The sequence below is a fragment of the Mirounga angustirostris genome, unplaced genomic scaffold (genome assembly GCF_029215605.1).
Source record: "Mirounga angustirostris isolate CCGP_5_RB_7025 unplaced genomic scaffold, mMirAng1.0.hap1 SCAF_10, whole genome shotgun sequence".
NCBI lineage: Eukaryota > Metazoa > Chordata > Mammalia > Carnivora > Phocidae > Mirounga > Mirounga angustirostris.
In genome coordinates, this window is record NW_026991718.1 from 12399846 (window position 1) to 12415342 (window position 15497).

General features: G+C 42.6%; 1 protein-coding gene across 3 annotated transcripts in view; it reads right to left on the reverse strand.

Moving 5' to 3' along the window:
• Window positions 1-816: 816 nt before the first annotated feature.
• Window positions 817-15497, reverse strand: part of CYRIA (CYFIP related Rac1 interactor A) — a 105027-nt gene continuing 90346 nt past the window's right edge. For all 3 annotated transcript variants that reach the window (XM_045884122.3, XM_064571902.1, XM_045884121.3), the window contains 8 exons: window positions 14768-14873; window positions 12932-13068; window positions 12386-12463; window positions 12090-12206; window positions 11919-11998; window positions 10289-10415; window positions 6136-6206; window positions 817-4113 (listed from right to left, as the gene is read on the reverse strand). In XM_045884122.3, the coding sequence (XP_045740078.1) occupies window positions 4050-4113; window positions 6136-6206; window positions 10289-10415; window positions 11919-11998; window positions 12090-12206; window positions 12386-12463; window positions 12932-13068; window positions 14768-14873 (780 nt within the window). In that variant the 3' untranslated portion in view covers window positions 817-4049. The remainder of the gene's footprint in view (window positions 4114-6135; window positions 6207-10288; window positions 10416-11918; window positions 11999-12089; window positions 12207-12385; window positions 12464-12931; window positions 13069-14767; window positions 14874-15497) is intronic.

A 15497-nucleotide genomic window follows, 5' to 3' on the forward strand; every position in this document is an offset into this window, starting at 1 on the left:
GAGAGCCCCGATTAACAACCAACTTTTTGGCTGGCATGAAGGGTATTCCTCACTAGCTGTATTCCTCTTGACAATCACACATACACTAATTTTTTCATGTCTCTTGACTTTCAACACTCATTTAACTAGGGTCTTTCTCTTCCTCTCTTGGTCCCTTCTCTTCTCTGTCCTTCCAGCTTGTGTCCATTTATAATTTATCAATGTGTCAATTTACAGAAAATTTCCCATTCCTACTCATTTCCCTTTGAGTCTCAAATAGATATGATTATTGTACCTTTGTCTTTTGTATAGAGATGCTCTCTTTGGGGGACTCTGACCCATCGATAGCACACACAATTAGGTCTCAGGTGAAAAGCTTAAAATATGCAAGGCTACTCTAAGACAATTTCAAAATTCAATTTTTAAAAGAATTGCTTTAAAGCTTAAGTTGACTGAAAAATGTACATATATAGAATAAGTTAATGGCTGACTTTGTTGAATCCATAAAGGGCTACTACACTCAAAAGATAGAATGCATGTTCCTTAGCATCCTTGGACAAGTAGGTCTCATGCATCTCTAGATATCAATCATGCCTCTTTTTATTCTATACCTTTTTAAATAATGAAAAATCTTTGCTGAAATTAATAAAATATAGCTGGTACCAAGAGCAGAATATTTTGCGTATTTTATGTTGTATATAAAGAGAGGTGGAAGGCAGATGGTGTGATTTGCTGGTCCCCAGAGAGGGTGTTTAGCAAATATCGATGTTTAGCAAATACCTTTGATCATGTGCTCATCACCCACTCAGCACTGAACATCATATAAAATAGAGGTATATTTTTAAATATATGTACCAAACTTTAATTTTCATTTCACACTCAAAACTTCTGTACAAAAAGAGGCAAAGCAGGCAAAAAAAAAAAAAATTACAATGACTTTAGCAAACAACATATGACAACTTTAAAACAGCTTTTATAGATGTAATGAGGAAGTTAGGTTCCAAAATGTCTTTAAGATAAAATTCCACTGTTTATTATTAATGTCTAGAAAAATCTGTAGCTGTTTGGATACAAGACTGAATGAGAATTCTCTGAATTCTACTTGTACAATTGGATTCCAAGATTGGGTAGGCTTTGTTTTTCTTTTGAGGAAGCATGATTATTACTTTTTTGTAACTTAAATGTGATGATGTATCAAAAACCTCAGTTTACCATTAATGTCTTGATACAATGATGATGACTAGAAGCAAATGATGAAGCATGAGTTAACTAACAATTAAGAGATTACTATCAAGACTTTCTTTCTGGTTGTTAATAAATACTCCAGCCCTAATGGGCTACCACAATTCAAAACACTCACTGCCACTTGCTTTCATTAGCAGCTCTTAGTGATGCATGAAAAACTTCTGAGAACAAAGTCATGGTGCCAAAGTAGCAGCGAATCTGAGAAATGTAATTTTCACCTGTTGTCTGCCCCCAAATAAATATCTGAGTAATGGAAAACACTGTTTATTTGAAAACTATGAAACATCCAATATGAAATATAGTTAACATCGACATGGGTACTGTGGCTAGCACTTTCCCCCAAACCACCCACGGGTCTTAAACACATGCAGCGCACACAGGAAAAGAAAACATGACTTTTCATGGACTCCTGATGCCTGGAGGGCAGTCTGTTAAAAGAATTTGTCTCCCACAGTAGCTCAGGAGTGGACCCAATATCCATTACCTGTTAGTGATCACAGACGTTCAATTAACTTGTCCTCCTGATCATCAGAGGTAACTGGGCTTTTGAAAATCCATGGACAGGTGGATATTAGCTTTGAAACAAGGTGGCTTGGCTATATTGGGGCAGGCCAGCAGCGCCTCCTGTATGTTTGGTCCCATTTGATAAAAGTCTAATTAAAAATTATAAATGTGCTCAACGATTTCCTCTGCAAGTCCTTTCCTCTCTCCAAGACTTAAGCTCCTCACCCAATAAAGGAAACAAATGGACCCAATGATGATAAACATTGAGTGCCTCTATAATTCTTGTCTTGACAGTTGCTGCCCAAAGATGATGTGAGGCTGCCAAATAGAACATTTCTTAAGCTGAACAGTCAATGAATTTTCTCACCCGTTGTTACCCCATTTCCTGGCTTCTTCCAAGGTGTTAAAATCCCTAGGTTTGAAAAGGCCATGAAGGCCATCTAAGTGCATCTAAGTGCATTCCTGTCCTGATGAGAGGAACCCCCCCCCCACCAATCCAAGGAGCTGTACTTGTTCAGCTTGAAAAGTTCTAAGGAAAAGGGACTTTTTCTCTCTGTTGACTGACATTTAGATATAAACCAGAGAATCTGTTCTGTCACTTGACTGGATTTTTTGTTGCTGTTGTTAAAAATAAAACAAAACAAAAGTATCTTTCCCCTTTCTTGGAGGACTCGAGAGAATACCAACTGGATACGAAAGTCTGGAAATCAATTGTGTCTGACGGCTCGCTCCTTGGGACATGGTGTACCCAGGCCCAACTTCTGGGATTATCAATCACTGGGCAACCCTTTCCTTCTGTCAGAAATAGGCAAGTAATAAAATAAGCCAGACTGAAGATTGACTTAAAAGTGTCCAATCTCATCCCATAGTATGTATGCATAGGCCACATGGTGAAGAGGGAAAGAGTCAGGAGTGAGGGATCCTGGGCTCCAGTCCTACATGGGGGTTGATCCTGTTTGACTTCACCCTCGTCACATTTCTCCAGTGGACATCGGAATAGGAGAATTTCAAGGTTCCATTATAAGCTCCGATCTGCAGACAGAATGACTCTAGGCCTGGTCCTATCTTCAAGACAAGGTGGGGTGATGATTCCTGGACTCTATTTCCTAAGGAAGCATGTAAGAGTCAGCCATTTTATTGGCTCATTGCCTTGTAGGGCTCTTGGAGATCGTCTGTTCTAATTGCCCATTTTATAGATGAAGAAAGTGAGACACAAAGAGCTTAAGTGCATTTCCAAAGACCACATAGTGGATCAATGAGGCTAGGACTAAATCCATGTACTCAGACCAAAGTTGTACACATTGCAGCAAGCTAGCCATGCGGTCAGGGAGGAGCTACCTTTTAAATATTAGGGAACTGGAAAATGTAGCATTTCCCCCCTCTGGAGTCCCCAGTTTTCTGGAAATTAGTGAAGTACCCGAGACCTCTGTCACCACATGATCAGCCCACAAAGGGCAGGGCCCATTTCAGGAGAGCTGCTGGGCACCCAGGACCCCACAGATACCTGGAGTGTCAGTAAAATTACCCAAAGCCAGAGGGTTGAAGTGGAGAGAGGACTGTCCTGTTGCCTGTGTGTCCTTCCTCCCAGCCTGTCCCCCACTTCCAAGACAACCACCTTCACAGCTCAGCTATGACAGCACATCTATCTATTCTCACTTCTTTCTTACAAATGGATTCAAGCGCAGGTGATTTTCCTCTTGCAGAATCAAAAGGGAACATTAGAGGAATATAAATCCAGAGAGAAGGGAATATGTCACTAAATAAAATAACGTGCAAACAAAAAGCTGCACATGTGGTTTGCAGTCTGAGGGAAGAGAGGTGAGGGGCGTGCTGAATTCCAAATACTTGAGTTTGTGTCTTCACATGCATTTTTCTTTTCTTGGATGCCTCTCTCCCTCTGTCAGGATAACGGTTGTGTTTCTTGTAGCCAAGCCGGCACAGGAAATCAAATACTTTGTGTTTCTATAAGTAAACTTCCCAGAGAGATTACACATCTAGAATTAAAACACTACCACAAACTATTGGGAATTTTGGATTGTTACAGGTGTAGTTAAAGGACTCCAGTAGTAAAGATCAACATCTCCAAATTTTGGCTTTGGAGAAGAGGGTTTTGTTTTAGACATCAAAGGTTAGGCTCTCAAGTCAATTTATGCTCTGCTGGGTTGAGTCAGTCAAGATACAAATTAAAGTCCATATATTTCAGTGACAAGAAGGAAACGGTTATGTAAATACACAAGTATTAACATCAATCTGTATTAAATTATGTAAACATATACATCTTCTGAGGTCAGTACATAGATCCTCTTCTTTGAGCAGAGCTCCTACTGAAGCATTGCTCGAATCTGTTTGGAAGTTGATTCATCATTCAAGTGCTTGGTAGTGAACCTGGATGGAGAGAAAGCAATGGGGGTCAGCGTGTAAACAATGCTCTGCCAAAACTTCATGATGACTCTCAGCCCTTTACCTTGAGAGACACAATGGCTATTTAGAAATCAAACTCGGGCTCGTTCCTTACACAAATAACCACACTTCGTGCCCAGTGTATTCTCGGATGGATTTAGTATTTGATTCTTTTTCCTAAAGGAATTTTGTAGTGTGGTTATTCAACAAGTAGACCTTTAATCTAATCAAATAAATATACAGAGGAGATAGAAGCCATCACATTTTCCGGGGAGGTCAACTTCACGTGAAGGAGTGCAGCATCTCAACCATCTAGGCTCCCCCTGCTGAGTTACAAATTTCAGAATGTGGATCTGCATCCCAACATTCCCCCAAAACTTCAACGCTGATGGTTTTCTACTTTCCTGGGAAGGCTTATGCTCATTGCCACCACAAGGGGGCACAAAGGCAGGTAAACAAACCAAAATAAGGAGCAGCACTGTCTGCAGCCTCACCATTAACCTGGCTCAGGCACCGTGTATGAAAGGAAGGAAAGGGGAATTATCATGTCATCAAACCTTGCCAGGTCCTGGACACTCGTGTAAGTCCTCATTTCACCCACACTAACTCTTTGCGGAAGAGGCTCCCGCCTCCATTTTACAGGTGAAACTGAGAATCAGAGAGGTGAAATGACCCATTTCAGACCACAAATCTGCCAACGTATGTGATTCGTGAGGGATCTGTGGCTTCTGATTTGGACCCAAGTCTGTCTGCCTCAAAAGCCATTCACCACAATACCTACAAGAAACCACAGATGCCAACACTCAGATGGGGCTCACTGCTCAGCCCAGTGCCCTGCTCTTCACAAAGCCTTGCTCAATTAAATGAGGCTGGAAAGTTAAAAAAAAAAAAAAAAATTCAGGCACCAGAGTCTTACTGCGTATGGGAAGCCAGCCTGCTGGGAAATGGGCACCAATGGAGAAAAGCTTGGTTCACGCACGGAATCTGGAAGGCTACTCTGTTAATGCTACATCTGTTCTGAAGAATGATGACTTAGCAGCTCCACAAAACAGCATCAACCTCAGTTTTATTCATTAAATGTGTGGCTGTTTCTTCATTTATTAAATGGGGATAATAGATCACCTTCCCTCTCTTGAGTTGTGATAATTAAATGAGACAACATACTCGGGAGTGGAGTATAAGACATGAGCATTGTACACAGATAGAAGATCATTGATCCAGTCCACTTACACTTATTGAACACTTACTGCATGCACAACAGTGAGTGGGACTCGGGAAAATCAAAGATGAATAAGAGAGCAAGGACCATAAACCTTCCAGATTGCAATCCGGCAGTGGAATGATTTACGTGGTAGTAAGATTTAACAAATTCCTGTACATGTGTCATGGCTGAAAAATAAGACTCCCTTCTCTGAAGTGTATTAAGCACGTGTATCCTTGGAAGAGAGGCTGCCTGGGCATCAGTTGTTAGCGGTTAGAAGCTGAAATGAGCCATAGCTTCCAAATACTTGGGCCTCCGGCAGGGTAGAGCACGTCACCCAGGGAGCTTTAGAACAAACACAGAGTGGATGCCTGTGTCTCCACCCTGGAGACTCTAATTCATTCAGTCGGGTTGGAGCCTGAGCATGAGAGTTTTCAAAAGCCACCCACAATTTTCACATACAGCAGGTGAAGGGGCAAGTGAGACTCAGGAAGCTTCTTCTTCTGATGAGTCTCCACTGACCACAAGGCAGTGCAGCCTGGAGTCAGGCCCACGGCCTGTGGGGTCACCCAGACCCAGGGGCATGTTCTAGCTCTGTCCTGTGCTGTGTGACATTGGGCAAGTTATTTCATTTCCCTACATCTCAGTTTCTTCCATCTGATAAAAATGGTACTGACTTCAACTGGTTGTTGGGAGGATTAAATGTGTGAAGACATGCACAGGGTTAAGCCTGGTGCTCTAGGGCCTGGTCCCCAACAGCATCTAAGTTTGAAGTCTCTCTGAAGCGTCGCAGGGCTGAGGCTTACCTGAGGGCATTCAGTAGCCCCTCCACACTGTCCGGGGCCTGTTCCTTCAAAACCTTTATGCAGCCTTTCATCTGGGAGGAGAAAGCACAACATTTTGTTAATAGCCTAGCAACTGTGTCCATGATAGTATCCGTTCATACTACCATCGGTGCCTAATCAGATCGTGTTATTTCTGCCCAGAGAAATCAAATACAGAAATGACCAACAGACCTTCCTACTCCTTCATGTTAGTGAGTTGCTCTTCGGGGCACTTCTAGAAGCTGTGTATCACTTTTCATACTCTACTGCCATTGAACATTTCATGCGTCTGCCATTTGGGGCCAAAGACTTGAGACTGTGATCTTGTCTTGTGCTCCAGAGCCAAGCGTAGGGCTACCCCCACCCCCCACTCCCAGTAGCTGCTCAGTGGACACTGACTGCATGAATTACAAACCCAATGATTTTATGCCATCCCTCTTTCCAGGATGTTATTCCTCCTTTAGCTGTTTGACTGGCATTTTTTTTTTTTTAGGACAGAGCTAAAGATCACTAAAACCAGGAGGCCTCTGCACACCTCGTTACCTTCATCAGGTAGAAGTAACCACCACCTCTTTGTGCTTCTAATAGCATGCTGGCATTTATCAGAAGATCTTGGAGATCTTGGAGATTTTAGTGCCTGAATTATCTTGGCTCCCTAAGAGGGGACTGGTGAAGGACAGAGGTTAAGAATTTGAACCACTGGGGCACCTGGGTGGCTCAGTCATTAAGCGTCTGCCTTCAGCTCAGGGTCATGATCCCAGGGTCCTGGGATCAAGCCCCGCATCGGGCTCCCTGCTCAGCGGGGTGCCTTCTCCCTCTCCCTCTGCTTCTCCCTCTCCCTCTGCTTGTGTTCCCTCTCTCCCTGTGTCTCTGTCAAATAAACAAGTAAAATCTTTTTTTGAAAAAAGAATATGAACCACTTGGGGGTAGACAGCTTTGGTTTCCTCCATCCTTGCTTATTTAGTACCTGCATGAACCTGGGTAAGTTTCTTAGTTTTTTGTGCCCTTGGAATATAATTTATTCATAATTTGGGAAGTCTATGAAAACTAGGTTTACATAGATCACATTATATTATGCATAGCCTAGAATTTTTTTTTTGACAAAGAAGTATCTTCCCGCAAAAAATACAATCGCTCATTTTAAACTCAGATGTTCATGCTCTGTATTGAATTTGGATAGACCAAGGACCTCTTTCATAATGGTCTCTTTCAAATATTTTCTGTGGGTATACTTCTGGTGTGTAGGAAGTTTTACCTTATGGCCTGATAGACCCTGGTAGATTGATGGAGGTAGCCAGAAGCACAGGGTTGAGAGTCATTTGAGGGTCACATTATAGGCTCATCAAGAAAGAAGGTCATGGTCCATCAGAGGTGCTGGATAGGCAGGATAGGCAGAGCCTAAAACATGCCAGGTGTGTGCCATCCTGAGCCTGCTCACTTCCAAGAATGGGCTCCAGCCCAGAGATGTAGAGATTTGGTCCCTTTCCCGGTGGAACTCATGGTCTAGTGGTAGAAGGGACCCCCAAGGTTCTCTGATAAGTGCCCACATTCTATCAGGAACACAGAGAGCCTGGCTTTCTGGCACCCAAGAATGGCATCTCTTCTCTCAATGACCCAACCCTTTTGGGCCTCAGTGACGTGGCTCTGACAATTCACTGCTCCAGGGCTCCCCCGCTCCCCTCTGTCCACTTGGGAAAATCCTAGCCCTTCTCCAAGATCCACCTCCATCATCACCCTCTGTCTCTTCTTGAAGCAGAATAAGCTTCTCCCTCATCTGGGTTTCCAGGGTGTGTTCTTTGTAAGTGCATATTATGAATGACACACATCTCAGGGCTTCACAAATCAATATTTGTTTTTTCACAGCTGATGACACTTAAAGGATATATAAACCCAGTGCCTATAACTGCTGGCTTAGAAGCAGACTGGTATCTGAAGGCGCCCCTTTATGGTGTCAAAGGAAATGGCCCATCTTGAATATGTGTTGTATTTGGTAAGCCTGAAACTTTCTTTTTTTTTTTTTTTTAATAAAGATTTTTTTTTTTTTTTTTTTGAGACAGAGAGAACAAGAGAGAGAGAGAGCACATGAGAGGGGGGAGGGTCAGAGGGAGAAGCAGGTTCCTTGCTGAGCAGGGAGCCCGATGCGGGACTCGATCCAGGGACTCCAGGATCATGACCTGAGCCGAAGGCAGTCGCTTAACCAACTGAGCCACCCAGGCGCCCAGCCTGAAACTTTCTAAGAGAAACATGCACACTTCAGTATGAACAAGGTTTTCCTAGTGAGACTGAGGAACAAATAGATTTCATGAAGACTATGAGTGGTTAGATTTAACATTATATAATGATTATGGCCTCATCAGAAAGACTCAGTAAATGACCAGCAAGGACAAGCTTTTAGAATGTTAGGGATACAAGCCATAGTTGTCCCCAGTGTGTTTTTAATTGTTGACTCTGTGACAAGTTAACAAGTGGCTCTGGTCAATGAGAATGTCCTGTGCGTACCAAACAATAAACTCAATCCACATTCAAATGATGTTCATGGAGTTATTAGAGTTATTTATATTTGATCCATAGTATAAGAATGTTAAAGCCTCACAAAGAATATAGTAAAAATGTTCATTGGTATAAAAATAATTCCATGATATACTGTGATGCAAATAAAATACAATTATAGCAGGGTGCTGATCTGTTATGTACACACACACACACACACACACGTGCATATACACAAACATCCATATAAAAGGAAGGGAGGTAGATATGCTGCCATATTGACCATGGTCATCGCCTATGGTAAGGTTACTATAGAAAGATACATTCAATTTTCTGTATTTTGATTTCTTACATTTTCCTAATTCTTTTATACTAAATACTTTTTTTCTTGGTAGACAGAAAATAACAAAATCATACTAAAAAATAAAAAATAATAATAAAGGCTCTATGAACAACCATGCCTAGCTGTGTCAGGAAGCCAGACCTTCAAAATAAGTAGTCTAATTCCACTTTAATTGATAAATTTCCTTAATGCTCTTCAGACTCGTGGTCCCTCTGGGCATGAAGACTTTCTGTCGGCACAGCACTAAAGTATCAGAGAGGCTTTTCTGTGCAGATGAGTGAGAACAGGGTGTGCCCCCCAAACTTAGCACAGTCAGAAAGAGTGAATCCCAAAGGGGCCTATTGTGCTCTTAAAAGGCTTTATATTAACACACAGGATACACTATGGGGATGATGCTGCAGATGAGGACTAAGAGGAGATGTCCTTTATGCTACAATCAACAGAAGTCGCTTGCACACCAAAATCATGAGTTTTCCACTTATATTCATTCATTCGGCAAAAACACTATGGAGTATCTATTGAGCATCATGCTCTATGTCGTGTATGGTGTTAGGCGGTAGAGCAGATGTTGGGTATATAGATCATAGTCTCTGTCCTTACAAAGAAACTTGGGGTCTGTGAGGGAATCAGAAAATCCAAAATGGTTAGTGCTCTGGGAGCCAGCAGAGAAGGGAGGTCCTGACCATGCAGGGTACAGGAGATGTGTTCCTGAATGAGGTGACATTTGTGGAATGGTTTAAAGGAATCCACCCATCAGAAAGAAGGGAGGGTCCTCTGGGCAGGGAATGGGGCTCAAGCATATCTCAGTGACATCAGGTAGAGCCACCAGTGGGGGTTGGTAGGAGAGGAAGTTGGAATGTTGTTTGAAATTTGACCATGGTGTCTCATAATCCAGTATCTCCCAATGCTGTTTACTTTAAGTCACATATGACACATCAGTATCTATATATTCATATGGCACATTGGGTACCCAAACTGAAGGGGCAGTTTGCAACTAAGTGACTATTCACATCTGCTCAGCTTCTCTGCAGGCTGAGGGGATTAGTGTCTCTGAGCTCCTGCTATGGTTTTTGGTTGGATGTTTTGCTTGTAAGCACATGAAAAAGATTGGACTTCTTGCTATGAGGATAGCTGCCATGGGGTGGGGCTTGCATCTCGGAGAAATCCCCACCTCTGAGTAGTGGAGGGAGGAGAGAGCGAGAGCGAGAGCGAGAGAGAGAGGGAGAGAGAGAAAATCAAGGTCTGTCTGGCACTATTCACGAGAGCTCTTATTTGGAAAGCAGAGTTCATCACTATTCTTACATCAATCTTGGATGTCTTGCAGAATGCTCCCACGGGGTGAACGTGGTCATAGAGAATGATGACCCCCACCATCACCCTCATGCAGAACATCAGCGTTTCTTCACTTGTGAACCTACTCCTGTACTCCCTGGAAGAGAGAAGAAATGGCAGCCGTGTTAACTTCCTTGCTGGAGCACGTCCATTTCTGTCCACTTTAGACTCCTCCAATCATCTTAAGAACAATCCCGGACCTGAAACAACCAGGGTAATATGCTCTTTAAGAAGCCCATGATGATAATTCTCCTTGAATCTATCCAACCAGCACTTCAGTGTGAAAATAAGGTAAATTAGAGGGCAGTAAATTCTCTTCTCTTCTGCCCTTCAGCGGGCCAGCTCGTCACGTACATCACTCCCCCCACCCATCAATCTTGAATATTTTATAGCAGGACCCTCTGGCTGTCCAAGATTATAGAGAATAATGGCTTCATTATGGAGAAAAAGAATCAGGCTCATTTCTACAGAGCGGCTATCATGTCTCCAGTCAGACTAACTTCCTTTGTTAAGACACAGGCTGCAGATTGAATTGGATTGGCAAAGATACGTAAAAGAAATTATGTGCCATTCACTGGGGCTGGGAGTATTTGTGGAGTTTGAATTTTGTTCACTTACCTTGACAGGGTCCCTGATGATTCAGATAATTCAAGATAATTCTAGAGGCTTTCTTAACTAACCTATTTCATTATGAATTGGGCCCACAATGAAGACGATTACTATTTCTGTCTTGGAATAAATCTTAACTTTGGTATAAGTGAAATATTTGAAATTAACACCATATCACATTTGAACAGAGCATCACATTTCATATGGCTCTTTTGAGGTCTCTGGCCCTCCCAAGCCCTCTGCCGCATAGATGGTATTATGGGAACCTCATAGGAGAAGGAAACAAGGCCCTGCAAGCCATACCACCTGTCTACAGGCACAAAAGTGGCTGAAGAGATAACTGGAACCCTGGCTTGTGGGTGTGGACTTCCTCATTACCACGCTGCCTCTCCATTAACAACCTTTGCCACTTCTAACAATCCAGCAGCTAGTTTAAGTACAACAAAACTGTTGTGAGAGGCAGAGTCAGAAGGGAAGGGTAGGGAAGGGTAGGGAAGGGAGAAAAAGAGAAGGGAAGAGGGACAGAAGTCTGATAATCCATTATCATTCTTGCAACAATATTACCCCTTCTGCTCTTCGTTCTAAATCTTCTGCCAAATCTCTTCTCCAATATACTTATAATAATAATAATAATAATAATAATAATAATAATAATACCCAGTCATTTAGGCAGCCTTCCATTTGGCCCTTCCCCATCTTCTACAGCATCTTTGGTTTGAGTCCTGGTTTTGCCGTCTAACAACTACTCAACCTTTGGGAAGTCGGTTAACCAGTTTGAACCTCAACTATACAATGGGGCTGATTACATTTATCACCCAGAGTTCTTTATAAAATGAATTCAGATAATATAGCTGTAAATGTCAATGTGCTGACCCGAATGTTAACACCACCACCACCACCACCATCAATATCATCATCATCAACAACATCATATTAACAAGCTCTCTCCACGTGACCTCTAGACCATGAATCCGCCTCTGATCTCACTTACGGCGTTTCCAGCATGACTTTACAAACACTTGTCATCGTGCTGAGGCAGTCTGTCGTGTTCTCTATTGGCAGGGTTTTATTCTAAATGGGAGACACAAAAGTATATTAGCCCTGCTAGCAGCTTTCCTGTGCAGTTAAGAAAAAAAGCACCTCAGTGCTCAGCCTCACTTACTTCGGAGACAAAGTGCATGGTGGCATTGCTAAGGGTTTTCAGCATTGGCGTGGCTTCTGCATAGAAGAGGGACATTCGATTGGCCATCTCATTATTGACTTCATTCTCAATGTCTAGCTGATGAAAATAAGAAGAGAAGACACAATTGATAAAGACAGGGTCAAAAATCCCCAAACAGTGTCTGCTGGAAACGGAATTACAGATGAAGGCTGTCTTTTCCCTGGGCCCTGCCTGATGCAGCAGTCCAAGGATGACGTGGAGAATGGGTGTACAGACCAGGAGACCCAGGGGCTCACATGCATATTGTTGATGCGGTTGCGACTTATCGTCCTTCTGTAGTAGCTGAAGTCGTTCTGAATAGCTGGGTTCCTCATCTGAAATTCAGAAGAGAAGAAAGAAGGTCATCGCTCCCCATCACAGAGAGGATATGCATTAGGAGCCCAGACTCTAGACTCGGTAAATATACCAGGACATCTCTTGGTTATACAATAATCAAAGTAACTTCTGGTTAAAAATACTCAGAGCCTCATTGTTTTAATATAGGCCCTGCTTTTCCTATCAGCCAGATTGCAGGGAAAGAATACTTGTTCTCCATCAGCACAGATACTTTGAAAAGGTTTCCTCTTCTCGAATTTGGCAGATTTTGAATTTCCATGCACAAACTGCCATCCTACATCACGTTGACTATAAGGAATGCAAATTCTCACCACATTTTATGTCCCTGTAGGGAAGGAGCTACATTGTACTCATCTATTCCCCGCCCCACGGCTTTAGTAGAGTGCTGGCACACAGTAGGTCCTCAGGACAAGTCTGTTAAACTGTCTTAGCGTGTGTGGTCTAACCTTCAGCTCATCAAATCGCAGGGTAAAATGGAGAATTTCCGCGAACTCCTTTGCCAGGGCCTGCTCCCGTTCCAGGTGCTGGGTTGGCGTGTAGGGTGGACAGGTCAGAGACTCTAATAAACTCTGAAGAGCTTTCTCTGAAAGTCAAAGTGATAAATATATATCTGAGGTAGCCCACAGAGATCATTCTAGAAGCACAGTTCTTAGGCCCCGTTGACATTCTCAGGGATAACCTGCTTGAGTCTTTCTTCTCCATGTCTTTTCCCATAGCATGTACAGTGCGACATGTGAAGAAAGGAGAAGGAGCCCATCAGGCCTGAGCAGACTGCCCCCCTACCTGTGGAACACCCCCAGGGCCACACAGTTTTGCCCATGTCCCTCAGAGCTCAGCTCAACTCTCAGCGTTCCATAGTGCCAGCTCCGACCACTGTTTGGAAACCAGACACAAGTTTTTGGGTCCTGTCCATGAGACTGTGTGGTACTTTTCTGCCAACCCACTGCCATATCGACCTCCATTACTGTCCTTGAAACAGTCTCATTCCTCCTTCTTGTCTATCCCTAAACAGTCCCTCCCGTTTTCCCTTCAACATATTTCTAACAATACTGACTCATTTAATCAACCCTCTACAGCGGGGGTTGGCCAACAGTGGCACAAAGGCCAAATCCGGCCCACAGTCAATTTTTACAAATAAAGTTTTATTAACACATAGCCCCACTTTATTTCCATTCCTTAATGTATTGACTCTGGCTACTAATATGCTACAATGGACGTGTTGGGTGGCTGCAACAAAGACAGGATGGCCCCCAAGCCTAAAATATTTATTATCTGCTCTTTACAGACAAGTCTGCTAGCCCCTGAGCTACAGTCCTTAATTGTCTTTTATAGCATCTTTACAAGGACATCTCTTGCCTTTTCCATTTATGGGGATGTACTGCCTTCTGAGGTAGTCAGTTCTACCATGGTCTGCTCTGACAGGTGCATCTTTATCCTTCTGTTAAAAATCTGGCTCCTTAGGATTTCAGTTCACTGGGTCTAGATTTACACTTTGAAGAAACAGAGAAGGAGGAAACAGGGAGAAGCTAACTGAGAGTCTCCAGAAGCTCTCTTTTCTTGAAAGACTATTTTAGTTCATTCAACCATTCCCTTTGGGTCTTAGCTTCAAGTACTCTCTACACCATGACTATTATTCCCCTAAAGTATTTCAGTTTCTCTAACTCCTAAAATGTGACATTCATTTACAGCAAAAGTAAACATGACTATCCCTTTCCTCGTCTAGCTGTATTAACTAATGAAACCTTAGACAGCTTTACTCTTGGGGGAGTTGTTAGATCATACAGGTGGTCACATCGAGCCAATTGTTAACCAGACTCGACTTTACTCTTGCTTCTGCAAAGCCATCCTGTACCCGTACAGGTTGTTTTTAAAGCTTAAGGGCAGAATATTGTTTGTTTTTCCCATATTTTACTATATTAAATTTATCACATGACTCCAGCAAATCAAGATTTTGGGGTTAGCAGGTAACCTGTTCATTTCAACTTCTCTGTCATTTAGAAATGTGATCAGCCCACAACAAAACTGTTAGCTGAGAACAAGACCACAGGACATCCACCAGTAGAGACATCCTCAATGTGCAGGTAACTGCAGGGCAGAGAACTCTGAGATGAATTTAAAGAAATGAAAATGACAGGTGTTTCTGTCCACGAATGGCCTCTCCTAAAACACTGCAGATGGATGTGGGCCATTCCCCAAAGCACTGAGCTAGCCCTTTCTGCTCCTTAAGCAAACTCTGTAACAGAACTTCATATGCGGGATGAAAACTACAAACACATACTCACCTAGCCTTATGGAAAATTCATAAAATCTCTTTAGCCTCACAACCAGAGGACATACTGCATTCCAAGCTTTTTCTTGAAGCTGAATGTCGTTGGGATTCTGAATCGCCTACAAAATCAAGATAAAATTGTCTGTTTAAAAAGAAGTAATAAGCTCCACATCAAAATGCCTTAAGATTGAGAAGGGATTTTAGTTTAAGAAAATACAATGCCTGATAGACTTCACTAATGTGCTCATAAACTGACATCAGTTCACCGAACTGTCCTCCAAGACGCTCAATTAGAATGGAGATTTTAGCCCTTGAACATAATGTAAATGACCCTACAATTAGATCCTGTCCTCTTGTTTCTCTTATTTTAGGTGCAAAAAATTGCAAATCTAATTGGAAGCCATTCAGCCTTCCTCTACCACATTTTGATTCTACTAAAGTAGAGCCAGAGCTCATTAGGAAGTGCAGATCCTGTAGACATCCTCCTTTCTCTATAATACGTATTACGTGCCTTCTGTTCTGTGACCTACAATATCTAAATCAATGGCGATCCCTAAGTAGAAAGACCACCTCTTAAGAGGCTGTCACATTCTTGGAAATGTTGTTTTGTCTGGGTTTCAGCAGCTTACGGATTATGTTAGTGAGTTTTCTTCCAGAAAGATGGGGACAGTGGCAGTAGGGTGTGCCTGTAAGTGCGTATAGATGTGCTCATGTGCGCACGTGTGTGTATGTGTTGACCCTTC